The 23444-nt window shown below is 35.6% G+C and overlaps 1 protein-coding gene across 1 annotated transcript in view; it reads left to right on the top strand.

Moving 5' to 3' along the window:
• The window catches only part of LOC129254079 (uncharacterized), a 29588-nt gene that overhangs the window by 515 nt on the left and 5629 nt on the right, over nucleotides 1–23444 (top strand). The window contains exons 2-21 of the mRNA XM_054892535.2: nucleotides 924–1232; nucleotides 1786–1918; nucleotides 2574–2688; nucleotides 3212–3402; nucleotides 3878–4035; nucleotides 4721–4885; nucleotides 5634–5848; nucleotides 6393–6443; nucleotides 7238–7392; nucleotides 7894–8040; nucleotides 14435–14576; nucleotides 15215–15374; nucleotides 15944–16041; nucleotides 17055–17138; nucleotides 17547–17665; nucleotides 18164–18310; nucleotides 18831–18918; nucleotides 20933–21167; nucleotides 21652–22049; nucleotides 22622–23165. Coding sequence (XP_054748510.2) covers nucleotides 977–1232; nucleotides 1786–1918; nucleotides 2574–2688; nucleotides 3212–3402; nucleotides 3878–4035; nucleotides 4721–4885; nucleotides 5634–5848; nucleotides 6393–6443; nucleotides 7238–7392; nucleotides 7894–8040; nucleotides 14435–14576; nucleotides 15215–15374; nucleotides 15944–16041; nucleotides 17055–17138; nucleotides 17547–17665; nucleotides 18164–18310; nucleotides 18831–18918; nucleotides 20933–21167; nucleotides 21652–22049; nucleotides 22622–23165 — 3601 coding nt within the window. The 5' untranslated portion in view covers nucleotides 924–976. The remainder of the gene's footprint in view (nucleotides 1–923; nucleotides 1233–1785; nucleotides 1919–2573; nucleotides 2689–3211; nucleotides 3403–3877; nucleotides 4036–4720; nucleotides 4886–5633; nucleotides 5849–6392; nucleotides 6444–7237; nucleotides 7393–7893; nucleotides 8041–14434; nucleotides 14577–15214; nucleotides 15375–15943; nucleotides 16042–17054; nucleotides 17139–17546; nucleotides 17666–18163; nucleotides 18311–18830; nucleotides 18919–20932; nucleotides 21168–21651; nucleotides 22050–22621; nucleotides 23166–23444) is intronic.

Raw genomic sequence — 23444 nt, 5'->3', positions numbered from 1 at the left:
GTGAATGTCGACTTTTCTCTTTTTTGTGTAGTATAAAATGTAAATCCTTATCTTTTGTAAATAAAATCTCCTGTGTTTTGATTTGTAAACTCGAGATGGTTCCCAAATTGGTTTTCCATGACCATCTATAGATTATTGCAACCTGATCGCGATGGGATGATGATGAGTGGGATGGCAATAATTGTGGTGGAGAAAGCTTGATGTTTTAGTATATTACTATCTTCTCCCTCTTTGCACATATTACATATTTCCTTTTTTTTTCTTATCTTTTCTCATTCCATCTATTTATTTGCATTTTATAGAGATGTTGATTTAATTTTTTTCCTCCATTTTCTTTTCTTATTCTGTCTTATTATTTTCCTCTATTTATTCTCTTTCCTTTCGCCCTTATTTTTTTACTTTGCCAAATTATCTTCTTCTCTTTGTTCAATATTTTCATCAATTATGAGCCAGGTTAGAATAAAGTTCTTTACAATTGTAAATAATTATTTCCTAAGATTTCTTTTCCTTCTATTCATCTTAGTTAATTTGTTTTTCAGCTTATTTTCTCATCTTTCTCATTTTCATTTTACAAAATATCCTGTTGGTATTATTCTATGTAAATTTCATGTCAAGTACATGTAAATCCCATTTAAATTACATGTAAATTTCATTCATTCATTTGATTAGTATTTCTTCCATGTAATTAAACGTACAAAATGTTAAATACACCCTCTCATTAACATTTCAACTGGTTGTCAGGCCAATCATGATCTGATTTTGTTTTAAGGTACAATGCAAGATCCTAATGTTTTATCTGCCATGCAATGCAGTGTACAGTATACAATTAACATAATATAATTCAAGCTTTTGGTTTCAATGCAAATATTTCATTAAAATATCTTAAATACTATTAAAAAACATTTATCATTTTGAATTTACAGAACATCATCATTGCACCATTGTCCCAGACTGAGAGCTATATAATACTACCACCATGCCAAGAGGAAAAATACCCGACGGCTTGGAGATGGATAATCTCCAGCTAAGACCAGGCGAGACAAGCCCACGGTCCCCTCTAACCCCAACAATCAAGCTCTCAAGACCTCCAAGCAGCAGCATAGAACGCAATTCCAGTCTTTCGTACACCTTCGTCAATGCAAACGAGGGAGCTGATTTAGTGAATGGTGGATTTATAGATAATGATAAGGTTTCAAGTGATATTCAGAAGCATCAACAGAATGGAAATGGAAGTAAGTTGGTTTCTTTTCATATTTTTTCATAATTTGTTTTTTGCCGGAGAATATTTTTAGATCTCCATGTTTATATTTCATGTCTTTTCGATGTCTGGGTATAGTTTAGCCTTTTATTAGGCATGACCTCATTTTTAAAAACAAAATAACTTCTTCATGATGTACTCTAAATCTATATTCCCTCCTTTCTCAGAATAACAGAATGGATCAAGAATCCAATTTGAGGGCAATTTTGTCTTATTGGAGTAAATATTTATGCATCATATGGTTTTGGATAAAGCAACATTGCAATATAGGTAATTTATTTCTTTCCCAGCTTCTCATGATTTTTAAAACCTTTTTCCACCCCCTTCTTTTTCATCATAATCATACTAATACCATGTTATATTTTGATTCTTTTAATATAAACTCATTCCCATATTTTGAGATATGTTGATGTTTGTGTTATCTCCGAGTAATTGACATTACTAATGAATTTGACTGTGGCCCACTGAGTGTGTTATCAGTTCACCTAAGAAAATCAAAAATTTTTAATATCCCCTCTTGTATCCAGCTTCTGATGCAGGCAGAGGAGCTAACAGTGCTCCGCCCTTAAACGGCCATTCCCCCGTTGAGTCCTGGAGTTTGTCCGGGTCACCAGGCAGCAACCACACCAATGGGGATGTTCTCAATAACCACAAAAACAAGTAAACTTCCTATGTTTCACACAAGTTCCTATATCTTTAACATAAAATATTATGCCCGATATACATGTACAACATTTTTCATTGCATGAACTTGTCAAAGTGTCACTGCTAAATCAAAGCAATTCTTTTTCCAAAAAAAATGTTCAAATATCTTATTTGCCTCTTCTAAGTTCAAGTTTCCCCAAGTTAAACATGTTACTATCAGCCAAAGAGATTCAGATTACCAAGAGTCACATGGGTTTAGTATTACTGGAATAAATGACTTCATATGAAATGTTACACTTGTTGTACAGGCATCTCAAGTGATTTAAATGAATGGTCATATATGAACTGGTTAATATACACTGATATTACTTCTTGTAAAAAAAATAATTGTGAATATTAATATACCAAAAGAAATCTTCCATTTTCCAAATTATTCTGATTAAACAAAATACTAGCATATATTTGTCAGCTATAAGCTGAAGTCATATGCAGTGGCATGTTATCGCGTTAACGTCATAATAACTCTGAAGGAGGAACATTGCCTTTGAACTTGTCTGTTAACCCTTTGACTACTGAATCATATAATTCACAAAATTTCCCATAGACTTTGAGCAAGGATTACCCAGGTCCAGGAGGAAAGGTTTAATGATTTGTTTACCCTTTAACCTAGGAATGGAGCATTCTCTATATCAAGATGTCTGATGCCTCCGAAGAAGAGTTCTAAACCCAAGCGACACAGCCTGCCTTTGCCTGGATTTGTCGAAAGCAGTAGCCTCAAGTCATCAGTGAGTGACCTTTCCATAATTTTTTAACTGCAAACAGATTATTCAACATAATTTACATCTAAGGCAGATGAGAAGGGCATTGATTCAATCATGTGCCATCCAAGGACATTGCTTTAATATGAAATGAGTTTAACCCTGATGTATTCTTTCTTATTTCCTAGACTGGATTTTACAAGTCACAATGTTCCAATAGGCAAAGTTTCTGAGCATGTGTCATAACAGACATACCTGGTCTCACGCTTTGGGCCTGAGACTCCCTCTTTTTGGACTCTTGTTCATCCCCTCAAATCTCCTCCTCCTGTATCACAGCTTATTCTCATTACACACAATGCCTGTGACTTCATGCCGAGTCACAGAAAATCTCACGCATAGCAGGTCTTTTAATTTGCCCTCTCTGGTCAAAAATTTTGATATACATATTTTTTTTTTTACAAATACATGTACAAGAATAATTTTATGTATCCCTGCCTAGGCCTCAAATTATGGAATATCAGTAGCTTATAACAACTTGCCATTTTTTCAGGATGATGAGGCAGACTTGCCAAAGCGGACCACCCTTAAGAATGGAGGCAGCACCCACAGCATGAATCTGCTCCCCTGCAATGTGCCGTCTCCAACCAAGAGCAATGCATCACCATGGAAACGATGGTTCAAGAGGAAGCCCTCCAATGGCAGCGAGCAGAGCAGTTTCAGCGATGCAAGCTGGATGAGCAGGTATCCATATTTTTGTTAACCCACTGGAGAACATGTAATCCCGTAAACCCAACCCCCTTGTATGCAACCCAGTCTCTTGTTGGAGAACTACTAATTAGATGATGTATGAGGTTTTGTGTGGTTAAACAGAGACAGGACTGAGGGGAGAATGTTGTATTTTAATGCAAGATTATGATAAAGAAATGCAGGTCCCATTAATGGTGGTGGTCATGAAACCTCTATATGTTATGTTGAAATTGTTGATAATGATACTAATTTAATTAATCAATTTGGTAGTGATGATGGAGACTTTGATTGAAGCTTTACCAGCCTAGGTGATGAAAATCATTTCATAATTGTGAAAACAATTAGACCGATATGTCAGTAGTTCCATTAAATTTGCATATATTGACATTGTGCATGTCCTGGTTTCTATGTTTATAAGTTCTCAGTTTGGCATCCATCAGTATTTAATTTATCAATCTTTCTTCCATAGTGCTGAATACGATGATGGAGAAAAGAAACCCAAACTGTGGAATCTTGCTAGGAGCATCACTAAACGAGTGAGCAAACTCCGGAACAATGAGGTTGCACCAATGTCGCAGAACAGCTTAGCCCCTCCCGAACCTGCTCCTGCCACGGCCACAGAAAACAGTAAGTTGGATACTGTCACTTGAATACTCTGAATCATTTTCAATCGGTCCATATTCGGATTTAGGGATAGAGTTTGGGTATGAGATAAGGGCATGGAAGTATGATATCCTGATGACACCTTACCCAAATGACAACTCTTGTGGGACAACCTGTCAGTTCCGTGGTCAGTTGCCTTCTGGGAAAGATCCCTAGATCCCTTCCATGTTGGTGGCAGCGGTGGGATGATTGCCCCTCACCATTCATTTTCATCATAGCATCATGTGTAAGTCAAGGATGTGATAATTAAGTATGCAAGTTGGATTCAGGATTAGTATGAGGTCAAGGGGGGTGGGGTCAATATTGTCTGATCCAGAGTGGTAGTATTTGTGAGAGGAGAAATGGTATTACTACGTCAGGCAATTCTCGAGCAGTATTATCGTTTCCTCATAAAGCAACCCTGTTTAAATCAATCTACAATTTAATCCATCTTATATCAACGCCCTTTGCCAAAGTAAACCTATTGTTACAAATCTGGAAATCTTGATTTCTTATTAAATAAAGGTGTTTAGTGATGTTGCCATGGTAGATACCATAAATGACAGGGCTCAATGCTAATATTAAGCTTTAGGCAATTGGACTTGGGGTGTGAATTTTGTTCATCTACATGAGGTTATGTCCAAACTACTCTCTACCTCTCTTGTCAAAGATCTCAAACCCACCAGTGTTCGTCGACGTCTTGATTCCTTTGCCCCGAGCAGTATCGGGGACGTTGCTGATGAGATACATTTCAAGACCAGCCGGTTTGGACTTATCACCAGCTGCTGGAAGAGATTCAAGGCCCTGCGGTTCCCAGAATACTTTGACCCTCTTGGTGAGTTCTTCATAGAATTTTGATGATATGGTGAATTATCTTACCGTCTCCGTTGTAACTGAATTATCAATGGATCAAACTTTTAATGAGTGGAGAAAACCATACATGATAATAACAATGATAATGTGCAACATTTATATACATGTAGCACTTAATACAATGTATCAAAATTGATATAGTACCCAGCACTTACACAGCAATACTATCCGTCAACTACATAAGACTTGGTTGGTTTTTCACAAACAATAAGAACAAGACTGAAATATTGCGGGCCATTCATGTCACACAGTTGCTGTATAATGGTAGACCATTTGTGCCACAAGCCATGGACCTGGCCACGGAGGATTGGGGGGTGCTGTGACAATGCTCAGCACCCCCAGTAACAATAGAATAATCCCCCGTGGACAGGGCCCTGCATCAAGCCCAAGCCCTCAACAGTATTAGTAAAAGCTTTTTCAGAAGTAAACTTTGTTGTTGTTACAGATCAATAATATCTAATATGATCATTTGGCAAAGAACCCCCCCCCCAATTTACTAACCTGTTAAGTAAGCCAACAGAATAATTGAAGTATAATACACTACACTGCAGGGATTATTTTGTTTCCCCATAGCCATCGGCTAGTGTATATTCCTTGAAAAAATTGTTGTATTTTGTTTAATGATTTTCCATTCTAAGTACCCCTATTAGCCTATGGAGAGTAAAATATTGAGTAGGCAACATGTTAATAATGTTTTGCCATTTCCTTAGGTGGCTGGTGGTTGTGTTGGCTGTGCGTAGTTACCATGGCATTCCTCTACAATGCCATTGTCATCTTCCTACGTGGTGCATTTCAGGATATATACCAGACAAACAATAACATATGGTACTGGGTGACCGTAGACTACCTGTGTGACTTCGTCTACATCATAGACATGCTGCTCTTCAGGGCCCGGCTTATGTTCTTTCAGGCCGGCCAAGGCATTGTGAGTGTGCATCATTTATGATTTCTCCTGCAATTCATTATTCAGTTGAGCCCACTATAAATCAAAAATTACAATCAATTTGTTAACATTTCAGAAAAGTGTTATTTTACTTAATATACATGGCTCCAAGATCAGTGCCTGAAGAGGCCAATTTACATCACATGGCCCATAAAGAGAAATTCTTAAATGTTAAAAGCAGTTCATACTGCAAGGTACAATACCGTGCATACCATGGGCTAACTGAAAAAGGGATTTTCTATAATCCAGGTGGGTGTTTCATAAAGGTGTTCTAAAGTTACGAGCGACTTTTAGAACAACTGGTGATCTTTTTTTAAGAGCTAGTTCTACCTCAATGAAAATTTTGTCCACCAAATTTTCATCAAAGAAGGATCACGAGTCATCGTAAAGTCGCTCCTAACTTACAACAGCTTAATGAAACACTCATCAAGGCGAGTAAAGATTAGGTTTTCTAAGTTATTAAATTGTTGCCATGTGGAAAAAAATATTGTATTGTTTGTTTTACTTTTTATTGCTTTTTTTTCAGACTGACAAACGATGCATGCTGACACACTATACATCTTCAAGACTTTTCAAGGTAAGTAAATTCTATTAATCTGTTGCCTTCTGAAATTTGTCTAGAACAGGAATGATTTGGGGAGTGTTTCATGTGTAGTTCTGTCAGTAATTTTCACCGACTAGTTCATAATCTTCCAATCAGATGCAAGGATTTGCAGTAGCTTATAACAATAGTCATTGAAAGTGCGCTTGCTATTTGTATAGTGAAATGCTTCCTTGATGATTTTAATATGTTGGTTTGTAAATTTCCATTTTAGGCAATGGAGAGACTAATAGGGATTAGACTGTGTTTGTGTTATAAACTTCTCTAAGCTCACTGCAATATTTAAAAAATGTACTAAGTGGATATTACTCACATATATACTTAAAGATAGCATATACTTTTGACTGAAGTTTGTGTAAATTTACATTCCTTGGGATGTATGATATTGTGTATAACTTTTCTGTTGGGTATGCCCAAATATAGAAACATTTTTTGAATTGACAGTTATACCAATAACAAAAACATAGTTAAAAGAGATAATTCCTTGGTCATAATTTAACTCCTAGTTTGTAATATTCAAAATGTGATTGCTTCCTATATTGACTGAGACATATGTATGATCACTGGGCTACAAAATTTTTTTTTTCCTAAACTGTGACAATTTTCCCTTTTTTCTGTTGATACCAATTTACATTTTTGTAGTGCTAAATAAAAATTACAAGGGCCTTTTTGGAACTTAGCGGAGTCTATTTTGGACATTTTTAGGGCGAATTACCCTCTGTCTCTCTGTCTTTCAGTCTGGATTCTATGTGTATTTCCTTTCTTTTCAGTATGATTTATTTTCCCTGCTGCCCCTTGACCTGTTTTACTTCTCCATCGGTCGTGTGGAGTCGCTGTTCAGGCTGCCACGTCTTTTCAAGTTTCACTCCTATCTTGAGTTCTCACAGAAGTTTGAAAACAAGTCAAAATCAGCCCATGCTATCAGGTATGTACTCTACAAATCATGTAGGACATCATTGGTTAGTGTACGTAATGTGGTTCGAGGGTCTTGACCAGTTGATCAATCTTGGGTTTATCACTCGACTACATTGTCATGCACGCCTATAACAAGCCCCCAAAAATAGAAACATATGATTTGTTGGTTGAGATTCAAAACACGTTTTCGGCATTTAGGGTGAACAATAAACAAAACAAAAAATCAGAAAAGGGTATGTATCTGGAGTGGAAGTATAAACCTATCTATCTTAAGAGGCCTTTTCCGAGTATTTAGGGTATCTTTTAGAAGGTAAAATTTAAATATGTCAAGAAGGTTGAATTTTGACCACTGCAAATCACATCAATAATCACACAAATACAGTAGTTGTCGGTAATCTGTTGTTGAAGATAGCAGACAGTTTATTAACAGATGTCATTTTGATGACTGCCTTACGAGGAAAAATCCTAATTGTGCTGATAATCTTTAATCCTCATCTTCACCCCATCTCAGGATATTCCGTATGGTCTGTTACCTACTCTACATGATTCATCTTAATACCTGTCTCTACTACGCTATCCTGTATTGGGAAGGGATACGAACAGATGACATCGCCATGAGGGAGGATTACTGGGTCTATCTGGACCCCAAAGTCGATGTGTAAGTTCACATTCTGATTGCTCTGTCAGGGGGGGGGGGCTGAATTCAATTTACATCAAAAGCAGTATAATATCAGGGCACAATATTTTGTTGGAAGTTTGTAGTGGTCTCGATTTATGATGCTTTCTTCAAATCAATGAAAAAGCTTGGATTTCCTCAGCCCCCAGAGAAAGAAGTAAACAATTTCATGATCATCATATCCATGGAAAACACAATTGTGTGGCTGCTGGAAGCTTGGCTATGGTACAATTAGGCGCATTAGGCATATTCTAACATTATTTTATGGGATGTGATGGAAACCTTGGAACGCCCTACGACTTGTTGAGGAAATGAATCTGTTGTGCTTTTAGCGAGTGAATCTCCTTCACACTTTGAATAAAGAATTACTTAGGAATGGCATCTCTTGATTTCTCATGTTATCATGGCATTCGTGACAGTGGTAGAATCATAGACCAACAATATCTAATCTAGGATTAATACGATGTAAATCTATTAAGGCTGAGAGTTTATTGATCTATGGACTCACTTTGTAAAAGTATGTTCTTCATAATTCCGAATACCATCATAGATAAAAGATGGTTTTGAAAGGCTGTTTTGAAGGCTCCTTAGTTAGGTGACATCTATGAACTTTACATCTAGAGTGTCTCTTAGTAAGGAAATATTCTTGACTATTTATTATTATTATTATTATTTATTTGACCAAATCATGATACAACCATAGATGACATTATACATGGTAAAAACAAGCAATACAGACTGGAGCAGTGCTACATGCTGGTCAGGGGTGATAAAAGCATAATAAATAGCTGTTGCTCGGAAGCATATCACCACCCCCCCCCCCCACATGTAGCACTGCGTACAAATATCAACTTACAAAACTTACAAATTACAAAAAATAATCTAGCCCAATGTTTAGCGAAATTTATTTAAAAAAAAAAAATGAAATGCAGAAGTTGATTTTTACATATACCATGTGTATGGAAAGTTCTCTATAAAGGCTATGTCATGACTCATGCTTTGAATTGATGTTCCATTGCATTGGGTTAAAGCGGTGGGATTGGTCCGACTATTCAGAGATGGATGAAAGGTTCACATCTAAGGTAGATGACTAAAGTTCAAAGAGGATTGTTCCATCATAAACAGACCTGAATAAATGAATTTAGCAAGAAACTAGTAAAATATGCAGTCATGTTCTTTTGATGAAATTTCTTGCTTTTGTGTCAGCAGTCAGGTTAAAGGGTCACATCAAAGGTACATCAGTAATGTATTGGCAAGAGTATTGTTTTATGACATACAGACCTGTCTGGATGAATTTAGCAAGAAGCCAACAAACTAGGCAATCTTGTTCACTAATTTTTTTCAAGACTGATTTTTGTAATTCCATTTAAACACAATGCAACTTGATAAAAACCAAATACAAATTAATGAATGAGTATTATTACCATTAAATAGTCATCTATTGCAAGATTGTTTTATGATAGCAAATAAAAAAGCAGTATAGAATAGAGCATTTGGTAACAAAATGTCTTAATAAAACATTTTTTGTTTGGTGGCAGCGGTGGGATTGAATTCCACTTCAGAGATAGGTTACAGGTTCACATCTAAGGTAAATCGCTATTGTATTGAAAAAGAGTGTTTTTATCACATAAACACCTGACTTAATGAACTTAGTAAGAAGCTAGAGGTCTAGGCACCTGTCTTAATGAACTTAGTAAGATAAAATCTTGCTTTGGTGGCAGCAGTGGGATATGTTGACTTTGTTCAAATAGAGATTAAAGGTTTACACCTAAGGTAGATCACTAGAGTGATCACATACAGACCTGTCTTGATAAATTTATCAAGAAGTTTACAAACTATCCAATCATGTTTGCTAAAAAATCAAAACATCTTGTTTTGGTGGCAGCGTTGGGATTTAATCCCACTGTAGAGATAAATTAAAGGTTTACGTCTAAGGTAGATCCCTAATGTAATGAAAAGATTTTTTTTCCATCACAAACAGACTTGTCTTGATGAATTTAGCAAGAAGTATAAAAAGTAGGCAGTAATTATCACTAAAAAAAATTATGCTTTGATGGCCGCAGTGGGATTGATTGGCTCTATTCTAATGGAAATTAATGGTTCACATCTAATGTAGATCACTAGTGTAACGACCAGATCATTATTTCATCACATATACACCTGTCTTAATGAATTTGATTAGAAGGTAGAAGACCATGCACTCCTGTTCTTCTAATAAATATTCTTGCTTTGGTAGCAGCAGTGGGATTGAATCCCACTATTCAGAGATAGGCTAAAGGTTCACATCTAAGGTACATCACTAATGCAATGACAAAATTACTTCTTGATCACATACAGACCTGTCTTCATTAATCAATATAAGAAGCTCACTAACTAGGCTTTCACATTCACTTAATAAATAAAACTTCTTGCTTTGGTGGCAGCAGTGGGATTGATTGACTCTGTTCAAATAGAGAATAAAGGTTTACATCTAAGGTAGATCACAGGAGTAATGACATGACCATTGTTTCAATTTATCAAGAAGCTTACAAACTAGCAAATTATGTTTGCTAAAAAATATAAAAACTTCTTGTTTTGGTGGCAGCAGTGGGATTGAATCCCACTATTCAGAGATAGGCTATAGGTTCACATCTAAGGTAGATGACAAAATTTCTGCTTAATCACATACAGACCTGTCTTCATTAATCAATATTAGAAGCTCACTAACTAGGCTTTCCCATTCACTTAATAAATAAAACTTCTTGCTTTGGTGGCAGCAGTGGGATTGATTGGCTCTGTTCAAATAGAGAATAAAGGTTTACATCTAAGGTAGATCACAGGAGTAATGACATGACCATTGTTTCAATTTATCAAGAAGCTTACAAACTAGCAAATTATGTTTGCTAAAAAATATAAAAACTTCTTGTTTTGGTGGCAGCAGTGGGATTGAATCCCACTATTCAGAGATAGGCTAAAGGTTCACATCTAAGGTAGATCACTAATGCAATGACAAAATTACTTCTTAATCACATACAGACCTGTCCTCATTAATCAATATAAGAAGCTCGCTAACTAGGCTTTCCCATTCACTTAATAAATAAAAACTTCTTGCTTTGGTGGCAGCAGTGGGATTGATTGACTCTGTTCAAATAGAGAATAAAGGTTTACATCTAAGGTAGATCACAAGAGTAATGACATGACCATTGTTTCAATTTATCAAGAAGCTTACAAACTAGCAAATTATGTTTGCTAAAAAATATAAAAACTTCTTGTTTTGGTGGCAGCAGTGGGATTGAATCCCACTATTCAGAGATAGGCTAAAAGTTCACATCTAAGGTAGATCACTAATGCAATGACAAAATTACTTCTTAATCACATACAGACCTGTCTTCATTAATCAATATAAGAAGCTCACTAACTAGGCTTTCCCATTCACTTAATAAATAAAAACTTCTTGCTTTGGTGGCAGCAGTGGGATTGATTGACTCTGTTCAAATAGAGAATAAAGGTTTACATCTAAGGTAGATCACAAGAGTAATGACATGACCATTGTTTCAATTTATCAAGAAGCTTACAAACTAGCAAATTATGTTTGCTAAAAAATATAAAAACTTCTTGTTTTGGTGGCAGCAGTGGGATTGAATCCCACTATTCAGAGATAGGCTAAAAGTTCACATCTAAGGTAGATCACTAATGCAATGACAAAATTACTTCTTAATCACATACAGACCTGTCTTCATTAATCAATATAAGAAGCTCACTAACTAGGCTTTCCCATTCACTTAATAAATAAAAACTTCTTGCTTTGGTGGCAGCAGTGGGATTGATTGACTCTGTTCAAATAGAGAATAAAGGTTTACATCTAAGGTAGATCACAAGAGTAATGACATGACCATTGTTTCAATTTATCAAGAAGCTTACAAACTAGCAAATTATGTTTGCTAAAAAATATAAAAACTTCTTGTTTTGGTGGCAGCAGTGGGATTGAATCCCACTATTCAGAGATAGGCTAAAGGTTCACATCTAAGGTAGATCACTAATGCAATGACAAAATTACTTCTTAATCACATACAGACCTGTCTTCATTAATCAATATAAGAAGCTCACTAACTAGGCTTTCCCATTCACTTAAAGGACAAGTCCACCCCAACAAAAACTTGATTTGAATAAAAAGAGAAAAATTCAACAAGCATAACACTGAAAATTTCATCAAAATCGGATGTAAAATAAGAAAGTTATGACATTTTCAAGTTTTGCTTCATTTCACAAAACAGTTATATGCACACCTCGGTCGGTATGCAAATGAGGGAACTGATGACATCACTCACTCACTATTTCTTTTGTATTTTATTATATGAAATATGAAATATTTTGATTTTCTCGTCATTGTCATGTGAAATGAAGTTTCATTCCTCCCTGAACGCGTGGAATTCCATTATTTTAACATTTTGTGCTTCAGGCAAGGAGGTCCTAATGGTCAAATTCGTAAAAATTGAAATATTGTATAATTCAAACAATAAAAAACAAAAGAAATAGTGAGTGAGTGACATCATCGACTCTCTCATTTGGATGTAACTGGCTCGTTCATATAACTATTTTGTTAAAAATAAGCGAAACTTTGAAATGTCATAACTTTCTTATTTTACATCCGATTTTGATGAAATTTTCAGCATTGTGCTAGTCTGATTTTTCTCTATTGATTCAAATCAACATTTTTCTGAGGTGGACTTGACCTTTAATAAATAAAACTTCTTGCTTTGGTGGCAGCAGTGGGATTGATTGACTCTGTTCAAATAGAGACTAAAGGTTTACGTCTAGGGTAGATCACAAGTTTAATGACATGACCATTGTTTCAATTTATCAAGAAGCTTACAAACTAGCAAATTGTGTTTGCTAAAAAATATAAAAACTTCTTGTTTTGGTGGCAGCAGTGGGATTGAATCCCACTATTCAGAGATAGGTTAAAGGTTCACATCTAAGGTAGATCACTAATGCAATGACAAAATTACTTCTTAATCACATACAGACCTGTCTTCATTAATCAATATAAGAAGCTCACTAACTAGGCTTTCCCATTCACTTAATAAATAAAACTTCTTGCTTTGGTGGCAGCAGTGGGATTGATTGACTCTGTTCAAATAGAGACTAAAGGTTCACGTCTAGGGTAGATCACAAGTGTAATGACATGACCATTGTTTCAATTTATCAAGAAGCTTACAAACTAGCAAATTATGTTTGCTACAAAATATAAAATCTTCTTGTTTTGGTGGCAGCAGTGGGATTGATCCCACTATTCGGAGATAGGCTAAAGGTTCACATCTAAGGTAGATCACTAATGCAATGACAAAATTACTTCTTAATCACATACAGACCTGTCTTCATTAATCAATATAAGAAGCTCACTGACTAGGCTTTCCCATTCACTTAATAAATAAAACTTCTTGCTTTGGTGGTAGCAGTGGGATTGATTGACTCTGTTCAAATAGAGAATAAAGGTTTATATCTAAGGTAGATCACAAGTGTAATGACAAGACAATTGTTTCACTTTATCAAGAAACTTACAAACTAGCAAATTATGATTGCTAAAAAACTTTTTGTTTTGGTGGCAGCAGTGGGATTTGATCCCACTGTTCAGAGATAGATTAAAGGTTCCCATCAAAGGTAGATCACTAATGTAATGACAAGTTTAGTTTTTCATTACTTACAGACTTGTCTTTATTAATATTATAGCAAAAATCTAGCCAACTAGGCTTTCGTGTTCACTTAATGAATAAAACTTCTTGCTTTTTGGCAGCGTTAGGGTTGGTTGGTTATATTCAAATAGAGATGAAAGGTTTACATCTAAAGTAGATCACTAGTGTTGACAAGATTATTTTTCATCACACACAGACCTATCTTGACGAATTTAGCAAGAAGCATACAACATAGCAAATCATGTTCACTAAAAAAAACTTCTTGTTTTTTATGGCAGCAGTGAGATTGACTCCCACTATTCAGATATAGCTTTACAAGTTCATATCTAAGTTAGATCAAACAAAAAGACTAGAATATTTGTTCTCTTCACATTAAGGCCTGCTTATTGGTTGTGTATGTCACATGAAAACTTCTTTGCACGCCAGAATCAAGCAGCACAATAGACTTTACAGTAAATTTATATAAATATTGTAAATATATTGTATATTGTAAAAATCATGTACATCAAGTATGAGTTTTGTCATTGATCTGTAAAAAAAACATTATATTTTGCTTTATGAATAATAACATTGGTTTGCAGTTGTGTACATTCATAGAATTATTTATTGATTATTAATGCATGTGACCTAATGAATAAGTAATACAATATGGCTCTATGTGTGAAAATGTCTATTAAAAGCATTATTTTGATATTTCTTTCCAGGTATACAAAATGTCTATTCCGGTCAGCAAAGACACTGATTGTGATTGGCAATCTGCCCCCACCCAACACCAACAGCCAGATCTTCTTCATGAACATTGACTTCATAGTAGGCGTGTTTGTCTTCGCTTCTATGATTGGTCAGGTAAAATAATACATGAATGTTGAAAATTGTGATTGTGAATATTATTTAGAATCATCTTCTTATGGCCACAGGTGAAGTTTGATAACGATGCTTAATTAGGACTATTAGCTAGGTTAAATTGTTTTAATACCATTGGCTCACTTGTAGCATATCCATGGTAATGCTGACCATTTGCCATTTATTAATTATTAATAATATTAATGCATGTGACTTGTTGATGTGTGAATGAAAAGTATCTATTCCGGCAGAGCTGTGTGCTACACGGTATGAATAGTAGTAGTAGTAGTAGTAGTAGTAGTAGTAGTAGTAGTAGTACTAGTAGTAGTAGTAGTACTAGTAGTAGTAGTTGTAGTAGTAGTAGTAGTTGTAGTAGTAGTAGTAGTAGTAGTAGTAGTAGTAGTAGTAGTAGTAGTAGTAGTAGAAGTAGTAGTAGTATAAGTAGCAGCAGTAGAAGAAGTAGTAATAGTAGTAGTAGTAGTAGTAGTAGTATCATTATCATTTATCATCATTATCACCACCAGCAATATCTTCTTCATCATGTAATGCATTTTGATCCGTCAAGAATGATCTTGTTTTGAAATAACTTAAAGGGGCTACCATGTTTATTTTCCATCATGTTTATATTTATGCACCACCAGATGAGAGACATTTCAGCCAAAGCTGGAGCCACCAAGGAACAGTTCCGTCGTCAAATGGATGACACAATGAACCTTCTACAGGTGTGGAATATCCCTGAATCGGTTCAGAAGAGAGTCCGCACCTACTACATCTACTCTTGGGATCAAGGAGCTGTACTCGGTGAGTCTTTCAGTGGCGGATCAAGTCAAATCATTACAATACAATATCATGTTTGTGCACAATGTATTGTGCCAATTTATTCCAGACAAGACTTGTTCACTACAGTGCGTCCCAGAGAAAATACATTCATGCATGACTGAAACATCTTCTGAGTTATACCAGGTGAAGGATGATATTCTAAGCATTACGATGATAAATAATATGTCAAGGTATTTTATTTGTGATAAAAGTTGTGATAAATCATTGATAATTCTCTGTCTCGTTTATTTTTCTGGGACATTCTGTTTACTGCTAGGTTCACATATTAAATTTTGACATAAAGAATGTCAATGTCTTTAAATTGAACTTTTTCTAATTTTCGACATACACATTCTTCTCATCATGCAACTCGAATTAAAGTCATTAACTTCCGTGGTTGAATTATCCATTTACGTTTGGAGAAAGCTTGCATACCAATACATGAAACAAGCTCTTGCAAACAAGACATTCGTGTACTGCATGTGAAAATATTACAAACATTTCTTAAAAGTATTCTAATTCATTGATTTTGCTAAACTTGTGTTGCTTAGATGAGAGAGACCTCTTACTCGGAGTACCTATCCGTATGCAGACTGATATAGCCATAAATGTTCATATGGATACCCTCAGTCGAGTATCACTCTTTCAGGTAATTGATCATACTCTGTTAGTCTTACCAACTGTCGAAGGGACGGTTCAGTTAGATTCAAGTTATTTATGTTTATTTCCACATAATCAAAATAAAAAGCAAAGATGTATATGAAAAATAAACATCATAAGAATACTTCCATTAGAAAAATGTTTAATAAATGTAAACTTTATTGTTAACTTTATGTTGATACAAATTTAACCATACTTTTGTGATTTTACAATGATACAATATTATATTACATATAAAAGTTAAAATGAATAGCTTGTAAAAAAGCATATTTCATGGTAAGCCTCCATTCAGACTTCTTTAAAATAGAGCAGACTATTCATAAATTAGAGGAGCTAGATTGAAAATTTAATATATGTTAAGTGATTCAATCATAGCGTAGGCTGTACTTGAAAAACAAAAAATGGTTTGAATGGCTGAAATATAAAATAAATGAACAACATCTTTTATGTATAGGCATCTTACTTTCTTCATACATGTTTAAAACCAGTGAAATTTCATTAGTTTGAGATCTGTATCAAGCGTTACCAAATTTATCATTTGTGCAGTGTGGTTGTAAATCTTGTGATATTAAACAAAAATGACCGTGTTTTCACAATTATGACTTTACTTAGATTCACCATTCATTGTTTAGATATTATTAATCTCTTTTGCAATGGAAATCATTAGTTTTATGGGGATTTTTAAGGGTGTGATGATCTGAACCAGAAGTTAGTTCTCTATTTCAAACTCAAAGCCACAATTTTTTTTTGATAAATCTATTCCACGTCAGTTAAATTTTTCTTGTTTCTAGTGTTGCTGTAGCTTGTTTGTGGTCTATATTATGGTTGTTCCACTTTATATGTTTGTCATTTTGCCTCCGACAAAGATTTTGCTAGGATCGAAAGCTTAGGCCCCTTTTTGACTTTCTAATTTACTCCATTGGCTCTCTTTTATTAGATAAGTAGTTTTCAGCGGCTTCTTTTTGCCAAATTTTTCTTTACACGGGATTGATATTTTTCTAGGACTGTGATAAGATGCTTCTGCGTGATCTTGTTCTCAAACTTCGACCATTGGTTTACCTTCCTAATGAATATATCTGCCGAAAGGTAAGTTATCAATCTGTCTCCTGAATTGGTTACTGTAATTAAGTGCAAAATCAAATTGTGAATTAATTATTATATTATATTTTTGTGTACATTTACAGTGTATAAAACACATGATTTTACGTGCAATGATAAAAATCTTAAATAAACAGCTATTTAATCATACAGTTGCCTTCTGAAAATTTGCATCTCTTTATCAAAGTAATGTGTTTGATGTATAGTGTATGTATATGATTAAAAAGAGTATATACATGATCGAGTTTTTAAGCTGCCATGAAAGGTGTGAATTTGAAAGTAGACTATATTTTATCAGTAAAGAAGTTAAACAAAGTAACACACAGTGTTATATAGTTAATCAGTTATTATTGACAAATATGTGGACATTTCCTTACTTTAATTGGATTCTTACAGGGAGCAGTAGGGAAAGAGATGTACATCATAGTTGATGGTAGTGTGCAAGTTCTTGGAGGAGAGAACAACTCCAAGGTGCTTGCTACCCTTCATCCAGGAAGTGTCTTTGGAGAAATCAGGTGAGATTCTCTTAAAAATATATGATACTGCTACAAGGATAAAGAATCAACTGTACAAAATGAGTAAATACATTATATATATAAAATGAATACATAAACTCTGTTTATTTCATCTAGTACATGATGGATCAGTATCCTTTTTTGTGTATGTATCATTTTGAATTTCTTATTTTTTTCAATTTTGTTGTTGTTTATTGAAATACCATTAAAATGATACTATTTAACAATCATTTAAAAAGTTTAAAGTTGCCATTTGCAGATGGTGGTACAATTTTTAAAATATAGAATCCAGAATTAAGTGTTTTAATGATGACTTGTCTTTAGTGGTGGCAGCAGTGGGATGATGCATATTTATAGAGAGTTTAGATGCATGCATTCAAATTATCCTTTGGTGTATTACTTAACAAATTACTTACAAATCATTTGAAAGGTCAATAGCAGAGACATTATTCCGACCACTTTCTTAACTTTGATCTTTCATTTTCTTGGATTCTGTAGCCTCCTTAGTGTTGGCGTTGGTAATCGTCGCACAGCAGATGTTGCTGCCCCAGGCTTTGCCAATCTATTTGTGTTGGACAAGAAGGACTTGCAGGAAGTGGTAGTCAACTACCCAGATGCCCAAGAAAGTTTGAAGCGAAAAGCTAGGTAAATTTGGATGAGAAATGTTAAGTCTCTAATGTTTCTTGTCATTTATATAAGTATGTTATTATTATTATAGTTATGACTGAATTCTCATGAAGATTGTATTAGACATAAAGTTTGAGGATCGTTTCAGTACCTGCAATTTTCAGGAAAGAATACTGAAGCTTCTATGATGAAACATGATGAGCCTGTATTCTTGGTATACCTCTACATTATGCATATGACAGTAATGTTAGTCCAGTTTTATTGAGTCTGTAAGGCTTATTTCATTTTGTATTCTTCCACCGTAAAAAACTTTAAGGCTTATTTCATTATTTATTCTTCCACAATAGAAAACAGTAAGGCTTAATTTAATTATTTATTCTTCCACTGTAAACAAAAAAATTCAGAAGTTTTATGACTGAATAGTTTTAAGGAGATGGCAAGATACTGATAGATTGGATAGCATACTTGCGTAATCTCATGAACATTTGCCGTTAGAGTTGCAGTTCATTTGGATTCACTTTCTGTTATTTCTTGATAGGGAGATCCTGAAACAGAACCAAGCAAATGATTCAAAGAGTAAGAAGAGGCGAGGAAAATCTCTGATTGCTGAGTCTATTCTCACTAGGGTAAGTCCACTCTGAGCACTTCTGAATTAAAAAAAAAAATTATTTTTTATTTTTACATGATAAAAATATTGACCGAATATTAGATACATGAGCTCTTAGATACATGAGCTCATCCTGCCTACCCAGGACCAAAATCCAGTTAAAACCAATTGGGGCAAAACCAATTGAAACCAGTTGGCCAACTGGTTTCAATAGGGAAATTGGAACAACTGGTTCCAATTGAAAACCAGTTGCCAATTGGTTCCAGTTAAAACCAATTGGTTCCAATTGAAAACCAGTTGCCAATTGGTTCCAGTTAAAACCAATTGGGCAACTGGAACCAGTTGGCAATTGGTGTCAATTGGTTCCAGTTGTTCCAATTTCCCTCTTAAAACCAATTGAATCCAATTGGAGGCAACTGGTTTCAATTGGTTCCAGTTGAAACCAACTGGTTTCAACTGGAACCAGTTGAAACCAATTGGTTTCCAACTGGATCCAATTGGAACTAATTGGAATGAACTTAATTAGTTACAAATAAATTAGCATTTGCACTAACTATTGCTCATATGCCAACACAGAAGCAGTATTATACGTCTATTAATACCAATGTAAAGGGCATTGATAAAATACAGACTTTCATATGTATATATTATATGGAAGATCTTCAAATATATGTATTTTTATTTGATGTAATTTGGTAACAGTTAGTGGTGTACTAATTATCCTTTAATCTGTTTTTAATTATAATCTATAACATTTATGAACATGGTTTTCACTGCTAAGTATTCTAAATACTTGTCTTTAAAAAGTGTGGCACTTGAAATTGAAAATAATTAAATAGATACATTGTTAATGATGATAAATCTCATAAAACATTAATCTGTGCACACTGGCAGATAATATGCAAATTAACTGGTTTCAATTGGATCCAGTTGGGTAACTGGAAAATTTCCAATTGGAAACCAATTGGAAATCATTTCCAGTTACCCAACTGGTTCCAGTTTTATTTCCAGGTACCCAACTGGTTCCAATTAGAATTCATTTCCAGTTACCCATCTTTCCAGTTAGAAGTCATCTCCAGTTACCCAATTGGTACCAGTTAGGATTTCCAGTTACACAACTGCATGGTTCAAGTTAGGATTTCCAGTTACCCAACTGGTTCCAGTTAGAAGTCATTTCCAGTTACCCAACTGGTTCCAGTCAGGATTTCCAGTTGCCCAACTGGTTCCAGTTGGGATTTCCAGTTACTCAACTGGTTCCAGTTAGAAATCATTTCCAATTGGAAGTCATTTCCAGTTACCCAACTGGTTCCAGTTAGGATTTCCAGTTACCCAACTGGTTCCAGTTAGAAATCATTTCCAGTTGGAAGTCATTTCCAGTTGCCCAACTGGTTCCAGTTAGGATTTCCAGTTGCCCAACTGGTTCCAGTTGGGATTTCCAGTTACTCAACTGGTTCCAGTTAGAAATCATTTCCAATTGGAAGTCATTTCCAGTTACCCAACTGGTTCCAGTTAGGATTTCCAGTTACCCAACTGGTTCCAGTTAGAAGTCATTTCCAGTTACCCAACTGGTTCCAGTCAGGATTTCCAGTTGCCCAACTGGTTCCAGTTGGGATTTCCAGTTACTCAACTGGTTCCAGTTAGAAATCATTTCCAATTGGAAGTCATTTCCAGTTACCCAACTGGCTCCAGTTAGGATTTCCAGTTGCCCAACTGGTTTCAATTGGTTTCAACTGGAAATTGTTAAATTCCAGTTAAAACCAATTGAAACCAGTTAAAACCAGTTGGAAATCCAACTGGTTTCAATTGGATTTTGGTCCTGGGTAATGATTTGTTATTTTGGGTTATTGATTGTGCTTTTCTGCAAATCGCATCGGAAGATATAACAAGTCCCTTTTCAAAAGCATCCATCAGAGAGCGTAAGGGACATCCTTGTGTACCGTCAAAGGCTACAGCTTTGTAAACTTGTGCATCTTCCCTTCCTTGATACAAAAAGTGATTGATCCTTTTATTTCCCTTCTGAAAAACACTTGCAGGATCCAGAAACAACGCCAACATTCTTCAATGCCGTACTGCAAATCGCTCGCAACAAGCGCATCACCGCCACCATCCTCAAGGGATCTTTCAATATGAAGAATGAAGACGATGACGATGACTCGAGATTTGCATTCTATTCGTCCAGTGATATCTCTACAGATGAGGAAGCTCCAGTTACTATCAAGAAGAAGAGAAAACGACCAAGGTTCACCAAGAAAAAAGGCTTAATCAAAGGTGAAGGCTAGGACCACAATGTTTCTGCCCCAGGAATGTTGTGATGTTTTTCAGAAAATGGCTTCCTTTATTCTTTATCTTTTGTATATCTATGTAAACCTGGGTTCATAAATTGGACTGCTACATTCCGTATTCACAACAGTTTTAGCTAGTTGCTCCCTGAAGACAGTAGGAATGCACTTCTGTGTTTTGTCTTATTTGTAAAGAGCTTCAACAGTCTGTGCTAGTATTCATCATCTGAATTCAAAGCAGCTGCAAAACATACCTGATGCATTAGGAATTCGAACAGTTGTTCCAAATAAGGACATGAATGGGAGTTGGAATAAGTGGGTTTGTTTGGTAGGTGGGAAGAACAATCTTCCTAAAGAAATTAAGTTACTTTCAGCAAACTTTTAATGTGCAGAACAACAGAAACATTCTCTAAGTATCATAGAAGAAATTCTTGACCATGCTCCCATCATTTCTTCAATCTTTATTTCTGTAGACGCTCTTAAGCTTGGCAGTCCTGGAGGCGGAGTTAGCTCCTCCTTTGATGACCGATCCGACAGTGACTACCCTGAGCCTACATCGGTCGTGGTTCATCCCATCCCCAAGGAGCAGCAGAACATCACCAGTAACCCTAGCCTCCCCAACCAGATTCCTGATGCCTTACCCCTTTCCCTTCCGCACCTTGACCACGCCCTTCCCTCCCCTGGTCTTTCTTCCTCCATGGTAACCGACAATGACCCCCTGGAGGATGACCAGGATGCCCATGATAGTGGGGTGGATGTACCCCTGGATGGCAGTGCAGGGGCGCTGACAGGGGGCAGCTTTGACTACCCTGGGGAACCCGATGGCATGGCTTTGGATCCTCCAGGACGACCCAACAATGATAACCCGGAGGTACAGTATTATACCCCATTGAGGATCTTGGTAAAATCATGGTCTTTTTTTGCGGGATTCTGATTGCAATTATTGCAATTCCACTTTTATTTAATTAAAAGGTGTAGTATAACGAGAATAGAATGATGCAAGTTTTAAACAATGGTGATTGAAAACAAATCATAAGTGAAAGCATTGGTAGAATATATTTCTCCTTGTTGATAATATTTGTATGAAGATATAAAGGACACCATGTTAAACAACAAGAGAATACTGGGGTTTTTTACCCCATGGGTTTTTTTCAACCCAGAACATTGTGAAAATGATTTTTAAAATTGAGAAAGAATCAAACTTAGTAAAAATGGATTTAGAAAAATAAGGACAATGTCCCTTATTTTTGTTGACATCGTTTGAATGTCTGCTGTGATTTTATTTGTATATTTAGAAGTTGCAATTGATTTGATACTGAATAAAACATTGAAAAAATTGTGCATGGTTTCTATTGTTAAAATCACAATCGTAATGCAATTTGTAATCTCTCTACAAAGCATTTATTGTCATTGCAAACATGTTTTTTTATATAAAAATTCCAGGCTGCACCCATCAGGAGTGAACCAAAGATAGAATTCTCCCAGGATGAGCAGGAGAAACAAGAGGATAATGAAAGCACCACAGGAGCGGGTGAAACTGACCAAATACATGCAAGCAAAGTCAGGAAAAGATCAACCCAATCTTGTCAGGAAAGTAGACCGACTACACCTACCCCAACCAAGACTGCACCATCGGAGAAACCCTCTGGACCGCTGAGGCGCCAGTCATCACCAGCAGCACCGATGGGAGGCGCACCACTTCAGCAGCAGCCATGGATGCAGGGCCCTAGGCAGATACCGAAAGTGCTGCTTGAGCGCCAGGCAACACCGGCAGCGGAAGTGGAGCAGGCGTGGTCACCGGTACACCGTAGGAGTGAGAAGAAGGATGAAGATTGTAAAGTGAAGATAGAGCAGTCAGGCAGTGAGAAAGAAGATGATAAGGAGGAGGAAATGAAGAAAGGAATCGGTGAAGATACAGGAAAGGGCAAACAAGATGAAATCATTGACATCGAAGAGGAGGAAAAGAAGGGTGGAGAACATCAAAAAGGTATGAATTTTTATTATTAAGTCAATTTACGTTTATAGGGTTAATGTTCGAAGTAGATTAAATTTAGCTGTGGGACAGATGAAAAAGTGGAGAACGGCAAAAGTTTTTTTTTTTTCATTTAGTCAAATCAAATTTATAAGGTTAGTGTTTTAAGTTGAGTAAGTTCAGTTGTGGAACAAATGTTATAAGACTACCTTCAGTACTTGTGGCTATATAGTACAAAATTAGAAGGGCCTATGCTGTATCATAATATTAGAAGCAATTAGACTAAGAGCCAAG

Source organism: Lytechinus pictus, chromosome 2 (assembly GCF_037042905.1).
Source record: "Lytechinus pictus isolate F3 Inbred chromosome 2, Lp3.0, whole genome shotgun sequence".
NCBI lineage: Eukaryota > Metazoa > Echinodermata > Echinoidea > Temnopleuroida > Toxopneustidae > Lytechinus > Lytechinus pictus.
The sequence above is the reverse complement of the archived record's forward strand: the minus strand, read 5'-3'. Positions and strand labels throughout refer to the sequence as shown.